This window comes from Oncorhynchus clarkii, unplaced genomic scaffold (assembly GCF_045791955.1).
Source record: "Oncorhynchus clarkii lewisi isolate Uvic-CL-2024 unplaced genomic scaffold, UVic_Ocla_1.0 unplaced_contig_1240_pilon_pilon, whole genome shotgun sequence".
Taxonomy (NCBI): Eukaryota; Metazoa; Chordata; class Actinopteri; order Salmoniformes; family Salmonidae; genus Oncorhynchus; species Oncorhynchus clarkii.
Genome location: NW_027261092.1, coordinates 52,501 through 69,880, shown reverse-complemented (window position 1 = coordinate 69,880; position 17,380 = coordinate 52,501). Strand labels below are relative to the sequence as shown.

At 41.1% G+C, this 17,380-nt stretch overlaps 1 protein-coding gene across 1 annotated transcript in view; it reads left to right on the top strand.

The window, feature by feature from the left end:
- The window catches only part of LOC139404746 (fibrillin-2-like), a gene marked incomplete at its 3' end in the record, with an annotated part of 232,358 nt that overhangs the window by 162,906 nt on the left and 52,072 nt on the right, over positions 1-17,380 (top strand). Inside the window, exons 40-46 of the mRNA XM_071147349.1 lie at positions 1,346-1,498; positions 1,613-1,684; positions 2,062-2,187; positions 13,641-13,766; positions 14,643-14,768; positions 15,241-15,357; positions 15,587-15,715. Of these exons, the coding sequence (XP_071003450.1) occupies positions 1,346-1,498; positions 1,613-1,684; positions 2,062-2,187; positions 13,641-13,766; positions 14,643-14,768; positions 15,241-15,357; positions 15,587-15,715 (849 nt within the window). The remainder of the gene's footprint in view (positions 1-1,345; positions 1,499-1,612; positions 1,685-2,061; positions 2,188-13,640; positions 13,767-14,642; positions 14,769-15,240; positions 15,358-15,586; positions 15,716-17,380) is intronic.

Below are 17,380 nucleotides of genomic sequence, written 5' to 3'. Positions count from 1 at the left end.
ATGGCGTATATTATTATATTATTTGAAATCATTTCAAACACTGTACCTGTGGTTGATTGAGCATTCCTGGTATAGTCCCAAAAGGTCAAACCCCGCCCACCTGGCCCTCCAGTCAGGCTAGAGAAAACACTCAAAGTATTAAAAATATTTAAAAGAGTAGATAAAAAGGAGGAAGGAAGCGCTGCTAAGGTACACAACAGTAGGTTTTGGGAGACAGAATGTGCTAAGGTACACAACAGTAGGTTTTGGTAGACAGAAGGTGCTAAGGTACACAACCGTAGGTTTTGGTAGACAGAATGTGCTAAGGTACACAACAGTAGGTTTTGGTAGACAGAAGCTGCTAAGGTACACAACCGTAGGTTTTGGTAGACAGAATGTGCTAAGGTACACAACCGTAGGTTTTGGTAGACAGAATGTGCTAAGGTACACAACAGTAGATGTTAGTAGACAGAAGCTGCTAAGGTACACAAAAGTAGATGTTAGTAGACAGAAGGTGCTAAGGTACACAACAGTAGGTTTTGGTAGACAGAAGGTGCTAAGGTACACAACAGTAGATGTTGGTAGACAGAAGCTGCTAAGGTACACAACAGTAGATGTTAGTAGACAGAAGCTGCTAAGGTACACAACAGTAGATGTTAGTAGACAGAAGGTGCTAAGGTACACAACAGTAGGTTTTGGTAGACAGAAGGTGCTAAGGTACACAACAGTAGGTTTTGGTAGACAGAAGCTGCTAAGGTACACAACAGTAGATGTTAGTAGACAGAAGCTGCTAAGGTACACAACAGTAGATGTTAGTAGACAGAAGGTGCTAAGGTACACAACAGTAGGTTTTGGTAGACAGAAGGTGCTAAGGTACACAACAGTAGATGTTGGTGGACAGAAGGTGCTCTTTGATAAAAGGGGTAAATTGGCCATCAAAAAGAAAGGAGAACCAAGGCACTCTACATATAATTAATTAAAATGCCTTTATTTGTATGGCATGTTCAATGGAAACAAAAGTTTAAAAAACTCTTGACTCGTTTCGGGTGCATGGCCTTCGTCAGGGAGTACTTGAACCCAGGTCTGGAATATACCTCATCCTGATTCCTCATGCTGCAATAATATAAACTCATTAATTAATGTAACCTACTTTTTTAATTTTAATTATTACATGACGTTTCAGTCATTTAGCAGACTCTCTTATCCAGAGCGACTTCACAATCAGTGCATTCATATAAATAGATAGGTGAAACAACCACATATCACATATGGCACATCACTAAAACCATAATCAAATCTATCTTAACCACGATCTTCTACTGGTCAACTGATTGTGCCACCGTGTTCCTTTAAATAAAAAAAACAGACATGAGAAAGAGCCTGTGCTACAGGAACTTCAACGGCACAACGTGTGAGAACGAGCTGCCCTTCAACCTCACCCACAAGATCTGCTGCTGTGCCTATAACGTGGGCAAGGCCTGGAACAAGCCCTGCGAAGCCTGCCCAACCCCCGGGACTGGTCAGTAGCACACGCATGCACGTATACACACACACACACAGACACAGACACACACACTCAGATACACAGCATTATTCATGGTAAAAAAGTGTTTTGAATGGCTTTGCTTTCCAGGTGACTATAAGACACTTTGTGGAAACATCATCCCTGGCTTCAAACTGGATATTGAAACTGGGAAAGCAGTGGGTGAGACATACTATTCTGCTCCTACTTAGTCAACTTGTATTATTTTTTACATGAACCACGTTCACTTCTGGTCCTAAAAAAAGTTATGGGGGTCTCCCGAGTGGCGCAGTGGTTTCGGAGGACGCACGGCTCTCGACGTTCGTCTCTCTCGCTCGACGGGAGTTGCAGCGATGAGACAAGGCTGTAACTACCAATTGGATTCCACGAAATTGGGGAAAAAAGGGTGCACATTTTTTAAATTAAAAAACAGTTATGTCACACAGTACATGCATCTGTCTATTCAGCTACTTGTAAGTGTAAGAACCATCTACAGTGTGACTTAACTTTAAGTAAAGATATGACAGATTTGTTAAAATTCGGTTTGCTTCCTGTTTCAGATATTAATGAGTGCAGAGAAATTCCAGGTATCTGTGCTAGCGGGGTCTGTATCAACCAGATAGGGAGCTTCCGCTGCGAGTGTCCCACCGGCTTCAGCTACAACGACCTGCTGATCATCTGTGAAGGTAACGTTGAGGAAACATTCAGTCCCTAAAGTTAGGTACTAGAATAGCTGAAGAAACACCTGATGTAACGTCAGATAGGACTATAGAAACACCTGATGTAACGTCAGGTACGACTATAGAAACACCTGATGTAACGTTGGATACGACTATAGAAACACCTGATGTAACGTTGGATACGACTATAGAAACACCTGATGTAACGTCAGGTAGGACTATAGAAACACCTGATGTAACGTCAGGTACGACTATAGAAACACCTGATGTAACGTTGGATACGACTATAGAAACACCTGATGTAACGTTGGATACGACTATAGAAACACCTGATGTAACGTTGGATACGACTATAGAAACACCTGATGTAACGTTGGATACGACTATAGAAACACCTGATGTAACGTTGGATACGACTATAGAAACACCTGATGTAACGTTGGATACGACTATAGAAACACCTGATGTAACGTTGGATACGACTATAGAAACACCTGATGTAACGTTGGATACGACTATAGAAACACCTGATGTAACGTTGGATACGACTATAGAAACACCTGATGTAACGTTGGATACGACTATAGAAACACCTGATGTAACGTTGGATACGACTATAGAAACACCTGATGTAACGTTGGATACGAGTATAGAAACACCTGATGTAACGTCAGGTAGGACTATAGAAACACCTGATGTAACGTCAGGTACGACTATAGAAACACCTGATGTAACGTCAGGTACGACTATAGAAACACCTGATGTAACGTTGGATATGACTATAGAAACACCTGATGTAACGTTGGATACGACTATAGAAACACCTGATGTAACGTTGGATACGACTATAGAAACACCTGATGTAACGTTGGATACGACTATAGAAACACCTGATGTAACGTTGGATATGACTATAGAAACACCTGATGTAACGTTGGATACGACTATAGAAACACCTGATGTAACGTTGGATATGACTATAGAAACACCTGATGTAACGTTGGATACGACTATAGAAACACCTGATGTAACGTTGGATACGACTATAGAAACACCTGATGTAACGTTGGATACGACTATAGAAACACCTGATGTATCGTTGGATACGACTATAGAAACACCTGATGTAACGTTGGATACGACTATAGAAACACCTGATGTAACGTTGGATACGACTATAGAAACACCTGATGTAACGTTGGATACGACTATAGAAACACCTGATGTAACGTTGGATACGACTATAGAAACACCTGATGTAACGTTGGATATGACTATAGAAACACCTGATGTAACGTTGGATACCACTATAGAAACACCTGATGTAACGTCAGATACGACTATAGAAACACCTGATGTAACGTTGGATACGACTATAGAAACACCTGATGTATCGTTGGATACGACTATAGAAACACCTGATGTAACGTTGGATACGACTATAGAAACACCTGATGTAACGTTGGATACGACTATAGAAACACCTGATGTAACGTTGGATACGACTATAGAAACACCTGATGTAACGTTGGATATGACTATAGAAACACCTGATGTAACGTTGGATACGACTATAGAAACACCTGATGTAACGTTGGATACGACTATAGAAACACCTGATGTAACGTTGGATACGACTATAGAAACACCTGATGTAACGTTGGATACGACTATAGAAACACCTGATGTAACGTTGGATACGACTATAGAAACACCTGATGTAACGTTGGATACGACTATAGAAACACCTGATGTAACGTTGGATACGACTATAGAAACACCTGATGTAACGTTGGATACGACTATAGAAACACCTGATGTAACGTTGGATATGACTATAGAAACACCTGATGTAACGTCAGGTACGACTATAGAAACACCTGATGTAACGTTGGATACGACTATAGAAACACCTGATGTAACGTTGGATATGACTATAGAAACACCTGATGTAACGTTGGATATGACTATAGAAACACCTGATGTAACGTCAGGTACGACTATAGAAACACCTGATGTAACGTTGGATATGACTATAGAAACACCTGATGTAACGTCAGGTAGGACTATAGAAACACCTGATGTAACGTTGGATATGACTATAGAAACACCTGATGTAACGTTGGATACGACTATAGAAACACCTGATGTAACGTTGGATACGACTATAGAAACACCTGATGTAACGTTGGATACGACTATAGAAACACCTGATGTAACGTCAGGTAGGACTATAGAAACACCTGATGTAACGTCAGGTAGGACTATAGAAACACCTGATGTAACGTTGGATACGACTATAGAAACACCTGATGTAACGTCAGGTACGACTATAGAAACACCTGATGTAACGTCAGGTACGACTATAGAAACACCTGATGTAACGTTGGATATGACTATAGAAACACCTGATGTAACGTTGGATACGACTATAGAAACACCTGATGTAACGTTGGATACGACTATAGAAACACCTGATGTAACGTTGGATACCACTATAGAAACACCTGATGTAACGTCAGATACGACTATAGAAACACCTGATGTAACGTTGGATACGACTATAGAAACACCTGATGTAACGTTGGATACGACTATAGAAACACCTGATGTAACGTTGGATACGACTATAGAAACACCTGATGTAACGTTGGATACGACTATAGAAACACCTGATGTAACGTTGGATACGACTATAGAAACACCTGATGTAACGTTGGATACGACTATAGAAACACCTGATGTAACGTTGGATACGACTATAGAAACACCTGATGTAACGTTGGATACGACTATAGAAACACCTGATGTAACGTTGGATACGACTATAGAAACACCTGATGTAACGTTGGATACGACTATAGAAACACCTGATGTAACGTTGGATACGACTATAGAAACACCTGATGTAACGTTGGATACGACTATAGAAACACCTGATGTAACGTTGGATATGACTATAGAAACACCTGATGTAACGTTGGATACGACTATAGAAACACCTGATGTAACGTTGGATATGACTATAGAAACACCTGATGTAACGTCAGGTACGACTATAGAAACACCTGATGTAACGTCAGATACGACTATAGAAACACCTGATGTAACGTTGGATACGACTATAGAAACACCTGATGTAACGTCAGGTACGACTATAGAAACACCTGATGTAACGTTGGATACGACTATAGAAACACCTGATGTAACGTTGGATATGACTATAGAAACACCTGATGTAACGTTGGATACGACTATAGAAACACCTGATGTAACGTCAGGTAGGACTATAGAAACACCTGATGTAACGTTGGATACGACTATAGAAACACCTGATGTAACGTTGGATACGACTATAGAAACACCTGATGTAACGTTGGATACGACTATAGAAACACCTGATGTAACGTTGGATACGACTATAGAAACACCTGATGTAACGTTGGATACGACTATAGAAACACCTGATGTAACGTTGGATACGACTATAGAAACACCTGATGTAACGTTGGATATGACTATAGAAACACCTGATGTAACGTTGGATACCACTATAGAAACACCTGATGTAACGTCAGATACGACTATAGAAACACCTGATGTAACGTTGGATACGACTATAGAAACACCTGATGTAACGTTGGATACGACTATAGAAACACCTGATGTAACGTTGGATACGACTATAGAAACACCTGATGTAACGTTGGATACGACTATAGAAACACCTGATGTAACGTTGGATACGACTATAGAAACACCTGATGTAACGTTGGATACGACTATAGAAACACCTGATGTAACGTCAGGTACGACTATAGAAACACCTGATGTAACGTTGGATACGACTATAGAAACACCTGATGTAACGTTGGATATGACTATAGAAACACCTGATGTAACGTTGGATATGACTATAGAAACACCTGATGTAACGTTGGATACGACTATAGAAACACCTGATGTAACGTTGGATACGACTATAGAAACACCTGATGTAACGTTGGATACGACTATAGAAACACCTGATGTAACGTTGGATACGACTATAGAAACACCTGATGTAACGTTGGATACGACTATAGAAACACCTGATGTAACGTCAGGTACGACTATAGAAACACCTGATGTAACGTTGGATATGACTATAGAAACACCTGATGTAACGTCAGGTAGGACTATAGAAACACCTGATGTAACGTTGGATATGACTATAGAAACACCTGATGTAACGTTGGATACGACTATAGAAACACCTGATGTAACGTTGGATATGACTATAGAAACACCTGATGTAACGTTGGATACGACTATAGAAACACCTGATGTAACGTTGGATACGACTATAGAAACACCTGATGTAACGTTGGATACGACTATAGAAACACCTGATGTAACGTCAGGTACGACTATAGAAACACCTGATGTAACGTTGGATAGGACTATAGAAACACCTGATGTAACGTCAGGTACGACTATAGAAACACCTGATGTAACGTCAGGTACGACTATAGAAACACCTGATGTAACGTTGGATACGACTATAGAAACACCTGATGTAACGTTGGATAGGACTATAGAAACACCTGATGTAACGTTGGATACGACTATAGAAACACCTGATGTAACGTTGGATACGACTATAGAAACACCTGATGTAACGTTGGATACGACTATAGAAACACCTGATGTAACGTTGGATACGACTATAGAAACACCTGATGTAACGTCAGGTACGACTATAGAAACACCTGATGTAACGTTGGATAGGACTATAGAAACACCTGATGTAACGTCAGGTACGACTATAGAAACACCTGATGTAACGTCAGGTACGACTATAGAAACACCTGATGTAACGTTGGATACGACTATAGAAACACCTGATGTAACGTTGGATATGACTATAGAAACACCTGATGTAACGTTGGGTACGACTATAGAAACACCTGATGTAACGTTGGATATGACTATAGAAACACCTGATGTAACGTCAGGTAGGACTATAGAAACACCTGATGTAACGTTGGATACGACTATAGAAACACCTGATGTAACGTTGGATATGACTATAGAAACACCTGATGTAACGTTGGATATGACTATAGAAACACCTGATGTAACGTTGGATATGACTATAGAAACACCTGATGTAACGTCAGGTAGGACTATAGAAACACCTGATGTAACGTCAGGTACGACTATAGAAACACCTGATGTAACGTTGGATACGACTATAGAAACACCTGATGTAACGTTGGATATGACTATAGAAACACCTGATGTAACGTCAGGTACGACTATAGAAACACCTGATGTAACGTTGGATACGACTATAGAAACACCTGATGTAACGTTGGATACGACTATAGAAACACCTGATGTAACGTCAGGTACGACTATAGAAACACCTGATGTAACGTTGGATACGACTATAGAAACACCTGATGTAACGTTGGATACGACTATAGAAACACCTGATGTAACGTTGGATACGACTATAGAAACACCTGATGTAACGTTGGATACGACTATAGAAACACCTGATGTAACGTCAGGTAGGACTATAGAAACACCTGATGTAACGTTGGATAGGACTATAGAAACACCTGATGTAACGTTGGATACGACTATAGAAACACCTGATGTAACGTTGGATACGACTATAGAAACACCTGATGTAACGTTGGATACGACTATAGAAACACCTGATGTAACGTTGGATACGACTATAGAAACACCTGATGTAACGTCAGGTACGACTATAGAAACACCTGATGTAACGTTGGATAGGACTATAGAAACACCTGATGTAACGTTGGATATGACTATAGAAACACCTGATGTAACGTTGGATACGACTATAGAAACACCTGATGTAACGTTGGATACGACTATAGAAACACCTGATGTAACGTTGGATATGACTATAGAAACACCTGATGTAACGTTGGATACGACTATAGAAACACCTGATGTAACGTCAGGTAGGACTATAGAAATACCTGATGTAACGTTGGATATGACTATAGAAACACCTGATGTAACGTTGGATACGACTATAGAAACACCTGATGTAATGTTGGATACGACTATAGAAACACCTGATGTAACGTTGGATACGACTATAGAAACACCTGATGTAACGTTGGATATGACTATAGAAACACCTGATGTAACGTTGGATACGACTATAGAAACACCTGATGTAACGTTGGATACGACTATAGAAACACCTGATGTAACGTTGGATACGACTATAGAAACACCTGATGTAACGTTGGATACGACTATAGAAACACCTGATGTAACGTTGGATATGACTATAGAAACACCTGATGTAACGTTGGATATGACTATAGAAACACCTGATGTAACGTTGGATACGACTATAAAAACACCTGATGTAACGTTGGATACGACTATAGAAACACCTGATGTAACGTTGGATACGACTATAGAAACACCTGATGTAACGTTGGATACGACTATAGAAACACCTGATGTAACGTTGGATACGACTATAGAAACACCTGATGTAACGTTGGATAGGACTATAGAAACACCTGATGTAACGTTGGATACGACTATAGAAACACCTGATGTAACGTTGGATATGACTATAGAAACACCTGATGTAACGTTGGATATGACTATAGAAACACCTGATGTAACGTTGGATACGACTATAGAAACACCTGATGTAACGTTGGATACGACTATAGAAACACCTGATGTAACGTTGAATACGACTATAGAAACACCTGATGTAACGTTGGATACGACTATAGAAACACCTGATGTAACGTTGGATATGACTATAGAAACACCTGATGTAACGTCAGGTACGACTATAGAAACACCTGATGTAACGTCAGGTACGACTATAGAAACACCTGATGTAACGTTGAATACGACTATAGAAACACCTGATGTAACGTTGGATACGACTATAGAAACACCTGATGTAACGTCAGGTACGACTATAGAAACACCTGATGTAACGTCAGGTACGACTATAGAAACACCTGATGTAACGTTGGATACGACTATAGAAACACCTGATGTAACGTTGGATACGACTATAGATACACCTGATGTAACGTTGGATACGACTATAGAAACACCTGATGTAACGTCAGGTAGGACTATAGAAACACCTGATGTAACGTTGGATACGACTATAGAAACACCTGATGTAACGTTGGATACGACTATAGAAACACCTGATGTAACGTTGGATATGACTATAGAAACACCTGATGTAACGTTGGATACGACTATAGAAACACCTGATGTAACGTTGGATATGACTATAGAAACACCTGATGTAACGTTGGATACGACTATAGAAACACCTGATGTAACGTTGGATACGACTATAGAAACACCTGATGTAACGTTGGATACGACTATAGAAACACCTGATGTAACGTTGGATAGGACTATAGAAACACCTGATGTAACGTTGGATACGACTATAGAAACACCTGATGTAACGTTGGATATGACTATAGAAACACCTGATGTAACGTTAGATACGACTATAGAAACACCTGATGTAACGTTGGATACGACTATAGAAACACCTGATGTAACGTTGGATACGACTATAGAAACACCTGATGTAACGTTGGATACGACTATAGAAACACCTGATGTAACGTCAGGTACGACTATAGAAACACCTGATGTAACGTTGGATATGACTATAGAAACACCTGATGTAACGTTGGATATGACTATAGAAACACCTGATGTAACGTTGGATACGACTATAGAAACACCTGATGTAACGTTGGATACGACTATAGAAACACCTGATGTAACGTTGGATACGACTATAGAAACACCTGATGTAACGTTGGATACGACTATAGAAACACCTGATGTAACGTTGGATACGACTATAGAAACACCTGATGTAACGTTGGATACGACTATAGAAACACCTGATGTAACGTTGGATACGACTATAGAAACACCTGATGTAACGTTGGATACGACTATAGAAACACCTGATGTAACGTCAGGTACGACTATAGAAACACCTGATGTAACGTTGGATACGACTATAGAAACACCTGATGTAACGTTGGATACGACTATAGAAACACCTGATGTAACGTCAGGTACGACTATAGAAACACCTGATGTAACGTTGGATACGACTATAGAAACACCTGATGTAACGTCAGGTACGACTATAGAAACACCTGATGTAACGTTGGATACGACTATAGAAACACCTGATGTAACGTTGGATACGACTAAGCTGTGCTTCTCTTTTCCTCATGAACTTTTATGTTGTTTTTGTTTTTGCCAGATTTGAATATGTATTCAGTTTGATAGTGGAGGTTACTAGATTTAACAGTAGAATCTCTCCAGCAGTGTGTTTGATAGTGGAGGTTACTAGATTTAACAGTAGAATGTCTCTCCAGCAGTGTGTATGATAGTGGGGGTTGATAGAGGTAACATTTCAGACCGGTATCCCATTACAGTTTTTGTGTAGCGCCCAATGTTGTGTCCCCTCTTCCCCTCCCCCTCCTCCTCCTCATCCTCCTCTCTAATTTTTAGTCTTCTGTCTTTCTCGTTCTGTCTTTTTTACTCCGATTCCCCGGGGCCACATACACTGTCAATCTGCGTTAGGCTCTATTGGTCGGCCCGGCAACACAATATCTCCCCTCGGGAACGATCCGTGGTCACAATGTGGTCGACCTCCCGACCGTGGAAGTCAGGGGAGCCCGACTGAGGCTCCTCTTTCATGTCTGACCAGTTTGTGTGTGGTGACCCCAAGAGGGAGAGTTCTTGCGCACTAACTGCTAGTGGTTAGACTCTAACCAAGGAAAAATACACAGCAAACCAATTATAGGTCTTTATTGGACTAGAAGTTGGCCTCAAAATCCCCAAAGAGAAGAAATGTGATTGTGCAGAGACATGGAGAGAGGGCAAAAGGAAAACTAGTAATTCAAAAGGGTTTATTTTAAGTCAGTGACTTAAGTAAGTTTAAACGTTTAAATGTAAGGGGGGCATATGTGTAATGTGTGAAATCAAACCAATCAGACATAAAGGGTGTATTTCAGTGGGAACGTGACGCTCTGCCAAAATGTAACACGTTTCCGAGGAACGCTCGCGTAACAATGGCGTGAACGTGGCCTTGTGGGTCATAATTAGATTCTGCTGCTTCACTGTTTAGCATGGCCCACATCACCTTCTCTTTTTCTCCACATCATTCTGAGAAATGTATTTTTGGTGTTTTAGAGACATTTTAAACGCGATCCAGATTATTTTTTGTGTGGAGGGGGGGGGGGGGGTTTGTGGAAACCTAATTCTTCTCTCGTATGGATTTCTTCAGTTTGGCGTTACAAATGTAGTTGACACCAGTCTTTATTTCATTTAGGATAACTGAGGCGGCGGTTAGGCTAGAAAGTCTTAATGATGCCCCTTGAATGTAACTGTAGTCATATAAGCCGTTTCTATTTTAATCCAACCCTTTCTGTTTTGATTTCATATCTATATTTGTCCTCTTCAATCATTTGTATTTAATGTGAACCTACTATAATTCAGTCCTAGAGTACCAATCATTTTATTCCGACTTGAAACACACTTTGTCTGTCTGTCTGTCTGTCAGTTTCTCTTTCTCTCTGTCTGTCTGTCAGTTTCTCTATATCTCTCTGTCTGTCTGTCTGTCTGTCAGTTTCTCTCTCTGTCTGTTTGTCTGTCAGTTTCTCTATATCTCTCTTTCTGTGATCTGTCTGTCTGTCAGTTTCTCAATATCTCTCTGTCTGTCTGTCAGTTTCTCTATATCTGTCTGTCTGTCTCTCAGTTTCTCTCTCTCTCTGTCTGTCTGTCTGTCTGTCAGTTTCTCTCTCTCTCTGTCTGTCTGTCAGTTTCTATCTCTTTCTGTCTGTATGTCTGTCTGTCAGTTTCTCTCTCTCTCTGCCTGTCTGTCAGTTTCTCTCTCTCAATTCAATTCAATTCAAGGGCTTTATTGGCATGGGAGACATGTGTTAACATTGCCAAAGCAAGTGAGGAGTGCCAGTTTCTCTCTCTCTCTCTCTGTCTGTCAGTTTCTCTCTCTGTCTGTCTGTCTGTCAGTTTCTCTCTCTCTCTGTCTGTCTGTCAGTTTCTCTATATCTCTCTGTCTGTCTGTCTGTGATCTGTCTGTCTGTCAGTTTCTCTCTCTGTCTGTCTGTCTGTCAGTTTCTCTCTCTCTCTCTGTCTGTCAGTTTCTCTCTCTCTCTGTCTGTCTGTCTGTCTGTCAGTTTCTCTATATCTCTCTGTCTGTCTGTCTGTGATCTGTCTGTCTGTCTGCCAGTTTCTCTCTCTCTCTCTCTGTCTGTCAGTCTGTCTGTCTGTCTGTCTGTCTGTCTGTCTGTCTGTCTGTCTGTCTGTCTGTCTGTCAGTCTGTCTGTCTGTCTGTCTGTCTGTCTGTCTTTGATCTGTATGTCTGTGATGTTTGTCTCTCTGATCTATCTGTCAGTCTGTGATCTGTCTGTCTGTCTGCCAGTTTCTCTCTCTCTCTCTCTGTCTGTCAGTCTGTTTCTCTGCCTGTTATCTGTCTGTTTCTCTCTCTGTGATCTGTCTGTCTTTTTCTCTGTCTGTCTGTCTTTGATCTGTCTGTCTGTCAGTCTGTCAGTCTGTCAGTCTGTCTGTCTGTCTGTCTGTCTTTGATCTGTCTGTCTGTCTTTGATCTGTCTGTCTGTGATGTTTGTCTATCTGATCTGCCTGTCAGTCTGTGATCTGTATGTCTGTCTGTGATCTGTCTGTCAGTCTGTGATGTGTCTGTCTGTCTGTGATCTGTCTGTCAGTCTGTGATGTTTCTGTCTGTCTGTGATCTGTCTATATGTGATCTTTCTGTCTGTCTTTGATCTGTCTGTCTGTCTGTCTTTGATCTGTCTGTCTTTGATCTGTCTGTCTGTCTTTGATCTGTCTATCTGTATGTCTGTGATGTTTGTCTGTCTGATCTATCTGTCAGTCTGTGGTCTGTCTGTCTGTCTGTCAGTCTGTGATCAGTCTGTGATATGTCTGTCTGTGATCTGTCTGTCTGTCTGTCAGTCTGTGATCTGTCTGTCTGTGATCTGTCTGTCAGTCTGTGATCTGTCTGTCAGTCTGTGATCTGTCTGTCAGTATGTGATCTGTCTGTCAGTATGTGATCTGTCTGTCTGTCAGTCTGTGATCTATCTGTCAGTCTGTGATCTGTCTGTCAGTCTGATCTGTCTGTCTGTCAGTCTGTGACCTGCCTGTCTGTCAGTCTGTGATCTGTCAGTCTGTGATCTGTCTGTGATCTGTGTTTGTGTCTCTCTCTCCCTGTTCATCTAACTGCCTCTGATCTTTCCTGCTGCTCTGGCTACCTGTATAATTGCTATCTTAATCTGGTTTTGTGTTGTGTGCGTGCGTGTGTTTGGGTGTATGTGCTTGCGTACTTGCGTCTGTCTGCGTGTGTGTGTGTGTTCCAGACATCGATGAATGTAGCAGTGTGGAGAACCTGTGCCAGAGGAACGCTGACTGTATCAACAGCCCTGGGAGCTACCGCTGTGAATGCTCAGAGGGCTTCAATCTCTCCCCCATAGGAGCCTGCAACGGTGAGACAACAGACACTCCTCACAAATCCCACACATGCTACATCCCTCATGTACCCTATTCCCTACATATTTGCACTGAACAGGACTCATATGGCTCTGGTCAAAAGTAGTGCACTATATAGGGAATAGGGTCACATTTGGGATGTAAATGAAAGTGATTCTCACCAGTGTGTCTTTGTCCTGGTGTGACCTATCAGATCAGCTGTAGCCTTTTACTGCTAAAGTCCAGATGCACTGTGGACAGGCAGCGACCGCCAACACCATATTTACCCAATGTCTCGCCCCAGTGTGATCCTTGGCAGGCCCGGGGCTCTGCCTTGTAAAAGAGCACTTAGCTGCATGTCTGGAGGATTACCTAATGCACCCTGTGGGCTTGACCTGGTCTTATCTGGAGGATTACCTAGTGCACCCTGTGGTCTTGACCTGGTCTTATCTGGAGGATTACCTAATGCACCCTGTGGTCTTGACCTGGTCTTATCTGGAGGATTACCTAATGCACCCTGTGGTCTTGACCTCATCTTATCTGGAGGATTACCTAGTGCACCCTGTGGTCTTGACCTGGTCTTATCTGGAGGATTACCTAATCCACCCTGTGGTCTTGACCTGGTCTTATCTGGAGGATTACCTAGTGCACCCTGTGGCCTTGACCTGGTCTTATCTGGAGGATTACCTAATGCACCCTGTGGTCTTGACCTGGTCTTATCTGGAGGATTACCTAATGCACCCTGTGGTCTTGACCTGGTCTTATCTGGAGGATTACCTAATGCCCCCTGTGGTCTTGACATGGTCTTATTCCCCTCTCTCTCTCTCTCTCTCTCTCTCTCTCTCTCTCTCTCTCTCTCTCTCTCTTCTTCTTCTCCTCCTACCGTTGGGAAGACCGCAACGAGTGTCTGGAGATCACCAACGTGTGTAGCCATGGCGAGTGTGTGGACATCCAGGGGGGCTACGAGTGCAGGTGCCACCACGGCTTCAAGGCTACGCCCAACCGCAAGATGTGCACGGGTGAGAGCTTTCTAGAAAACACTTCAGGCTCTCGCTTTCAATGGAGGCCAATGTAATCAATCAATGTAATGGCGGCAGGGTAGCCTAGTGGTTAGAGTGTTGGACTAGTAACTGAAAGGTTGCAAGTTCAAATCCCCTGAACTGACAAGGTACAAATCTGTCGTTCTGCCCCTGAACAGGCAGTTAACCCACTGTTCCTAGGCCGTCATTGAAAATAAGAAATTGTTCTTAACTGACTTGCCTAGTTAAATAAAGGTAAAATAAAGAAAGAAATAATCAATCTCAAAATGGAGACCATTCCGAATACCATTTTCACTTTCTGTTTTGGAATATTGTGGTTGTCCTAAAATGTTTCTGGCCTTAGATATTTTTGGTTACTTTTAAGATCATGTCTCTGCACGCCATTTGAGATAATTGACTGAAATATTTTGTAGTGTTACAACATTATCATTTTAGTCGTACCTGTCTCCAGATGTCGACGAGTGCGAGCGGTTTCCTTGTCGCAACGGAACCTGCAAGAACACAGTGGGCTCCTTCAACTGTCTGTGTCACACCGGGTTTGAGTTCTCACACCACAACGACTGCATGGGTGAGCACCACTGTCCTCTGGTTCATCTAATGATTTCTGCCCCCCCCCCCCTGTTCTAGGCATGTCCTTTGAGGTTTTACACCCTAAAATAAATACTTTATGACAAATACATTTTCAAAAATATCTTTAGAAATAAACCTGCAACCTAAAGGGCATCAACTTCTCTTTTTTGGAATATAACTTGTATTCACTCTTGTATTGATGTGCTGTTTTGTGTTGTGGTTGGCAGATATTGATGAGTGTCAGACATCCTTTGGCACGCTGTGCAGGAAAGGCCAGTGTATCAACAGTGTGGGCTCCTTCCAATGTCTGTGTGAGGAGGGCTACAAGCTAACCCCTGATGCCAAGAATTGTATGGGTAAGAACTGTCCTACTATACTGTATGGGTTATGATCTGTCCTACTCTACTGTATGGATAAGATCTGTCCTACTGTATAGATAAGAACTATCCTACTGTGTGGATAAGAACTGTCCTACTATACTGTATGGATAAGAACTGTCCTACTCTACTGTATAGATAAGAACTGTCCTACTATATAGATAAGAACTGTCCTACTGTATCGATAAGAACTGTCCTACTGTATAGATAAGAACGGTCCTACTGTATAGATAAGAACGGTCCTACTGTATAGATAAGAACTGTCCTACTGTGTAGATAAGAACTGTCCTACTGTATAGATAAGAACTGTCCTACTGTATGGATAAGAACTGTCCTACTGTATGGATAAGAACTGTCCTACTGTATAGATAAGAACTGTCCTACTGTATAGATAAGAACTGTCCTACTGTGTAGATAAGAACTGTCCTACTGTATAGATAAGAACTGTCCTACTGTATGGATAAGAACTGTCCTACTGTATGGATAAGAACTGTCCTACTGTATAGATAAGAACTGTCCTACTGTATAGATACGAACGGTCCTACTGTATGGATAAGAACTGTCCTACTGTATGGATAAGAACTGTCCTACTGTATAGATAAGAACTGTCCTACTGTATAGATAAGAACGGTCCTACTGTATAGATAAGAACTGTCCTACTGTGTAGATAAGAACTGTCCTACTGTATAGATAAGAACTGTCCTACTGTATGGATAAGAACTGTCCTACTGTATGGATAAGAACTGTCCTACTGTATAGATAAGAACGGTCCTACTGTATAGATAAGAACTGTCCTACTGTGTAGATAAGAACTGTCCTACTGTATAGATAAGAACGGTCCTACTGTATAGATAAGAACTGTCCTACTGTATAGATAAGAACTGTCCTACTGTATAGATAAGAACTGTCCTACTGTATAGATAAGAACTGTCCTACTCTACTGTATAGATAAGAACTGTCCTACTCTACTGTATAGATAAGAACAGTCCTACTATACTATATAGATACGATCTGTCCTACTCTACTGTATGGATAAGAACTGTCCTACTCTACTGTATAGATAAGAACTGTCCTACTCTACTGTATAGATAAGAACTGTCCTACTGTGTAGATAAGAACTGTCCTACTGTATAGATAAGAACTGTCCTACTCTACTGTATAGATAAGAACTGTCCTACTGTATAGATAAGAACTCTCCTACTGTATAGATAAGAACTGTCCTACTGTATAGATAAGAACTCTCCTACTGTATAGATAAGAACTGTCCTACTGTAGAGATAAGAACTGTCATACTGTATAGATAAGAACTGTCCTACTCTACTGTATAGATAAGAACTGTCCTACTCTACTGTATGTCGTTCACGGTGGTAGGCTACTTTAACATGAGGGGTACTCAGCTTCGTAACATATTTCTAATGTAATAAATATTATTCAATCTATTATTGGGATGATATAGCTATTTTTGGTAACACTTAACAATGAGGTCACCTTTACCTGTGTTTTTAAATAGTTATTGTAAACTGTTACTGCTGTTTCTTAATGATTATTGCCATTAACCAAAGGTGAGTATGTCAAGGTATGATGGATAAAAAAAATTCAAAACATTTCCACGCTAAAGTTCTGACATTTTAACCTGGTGTTTCA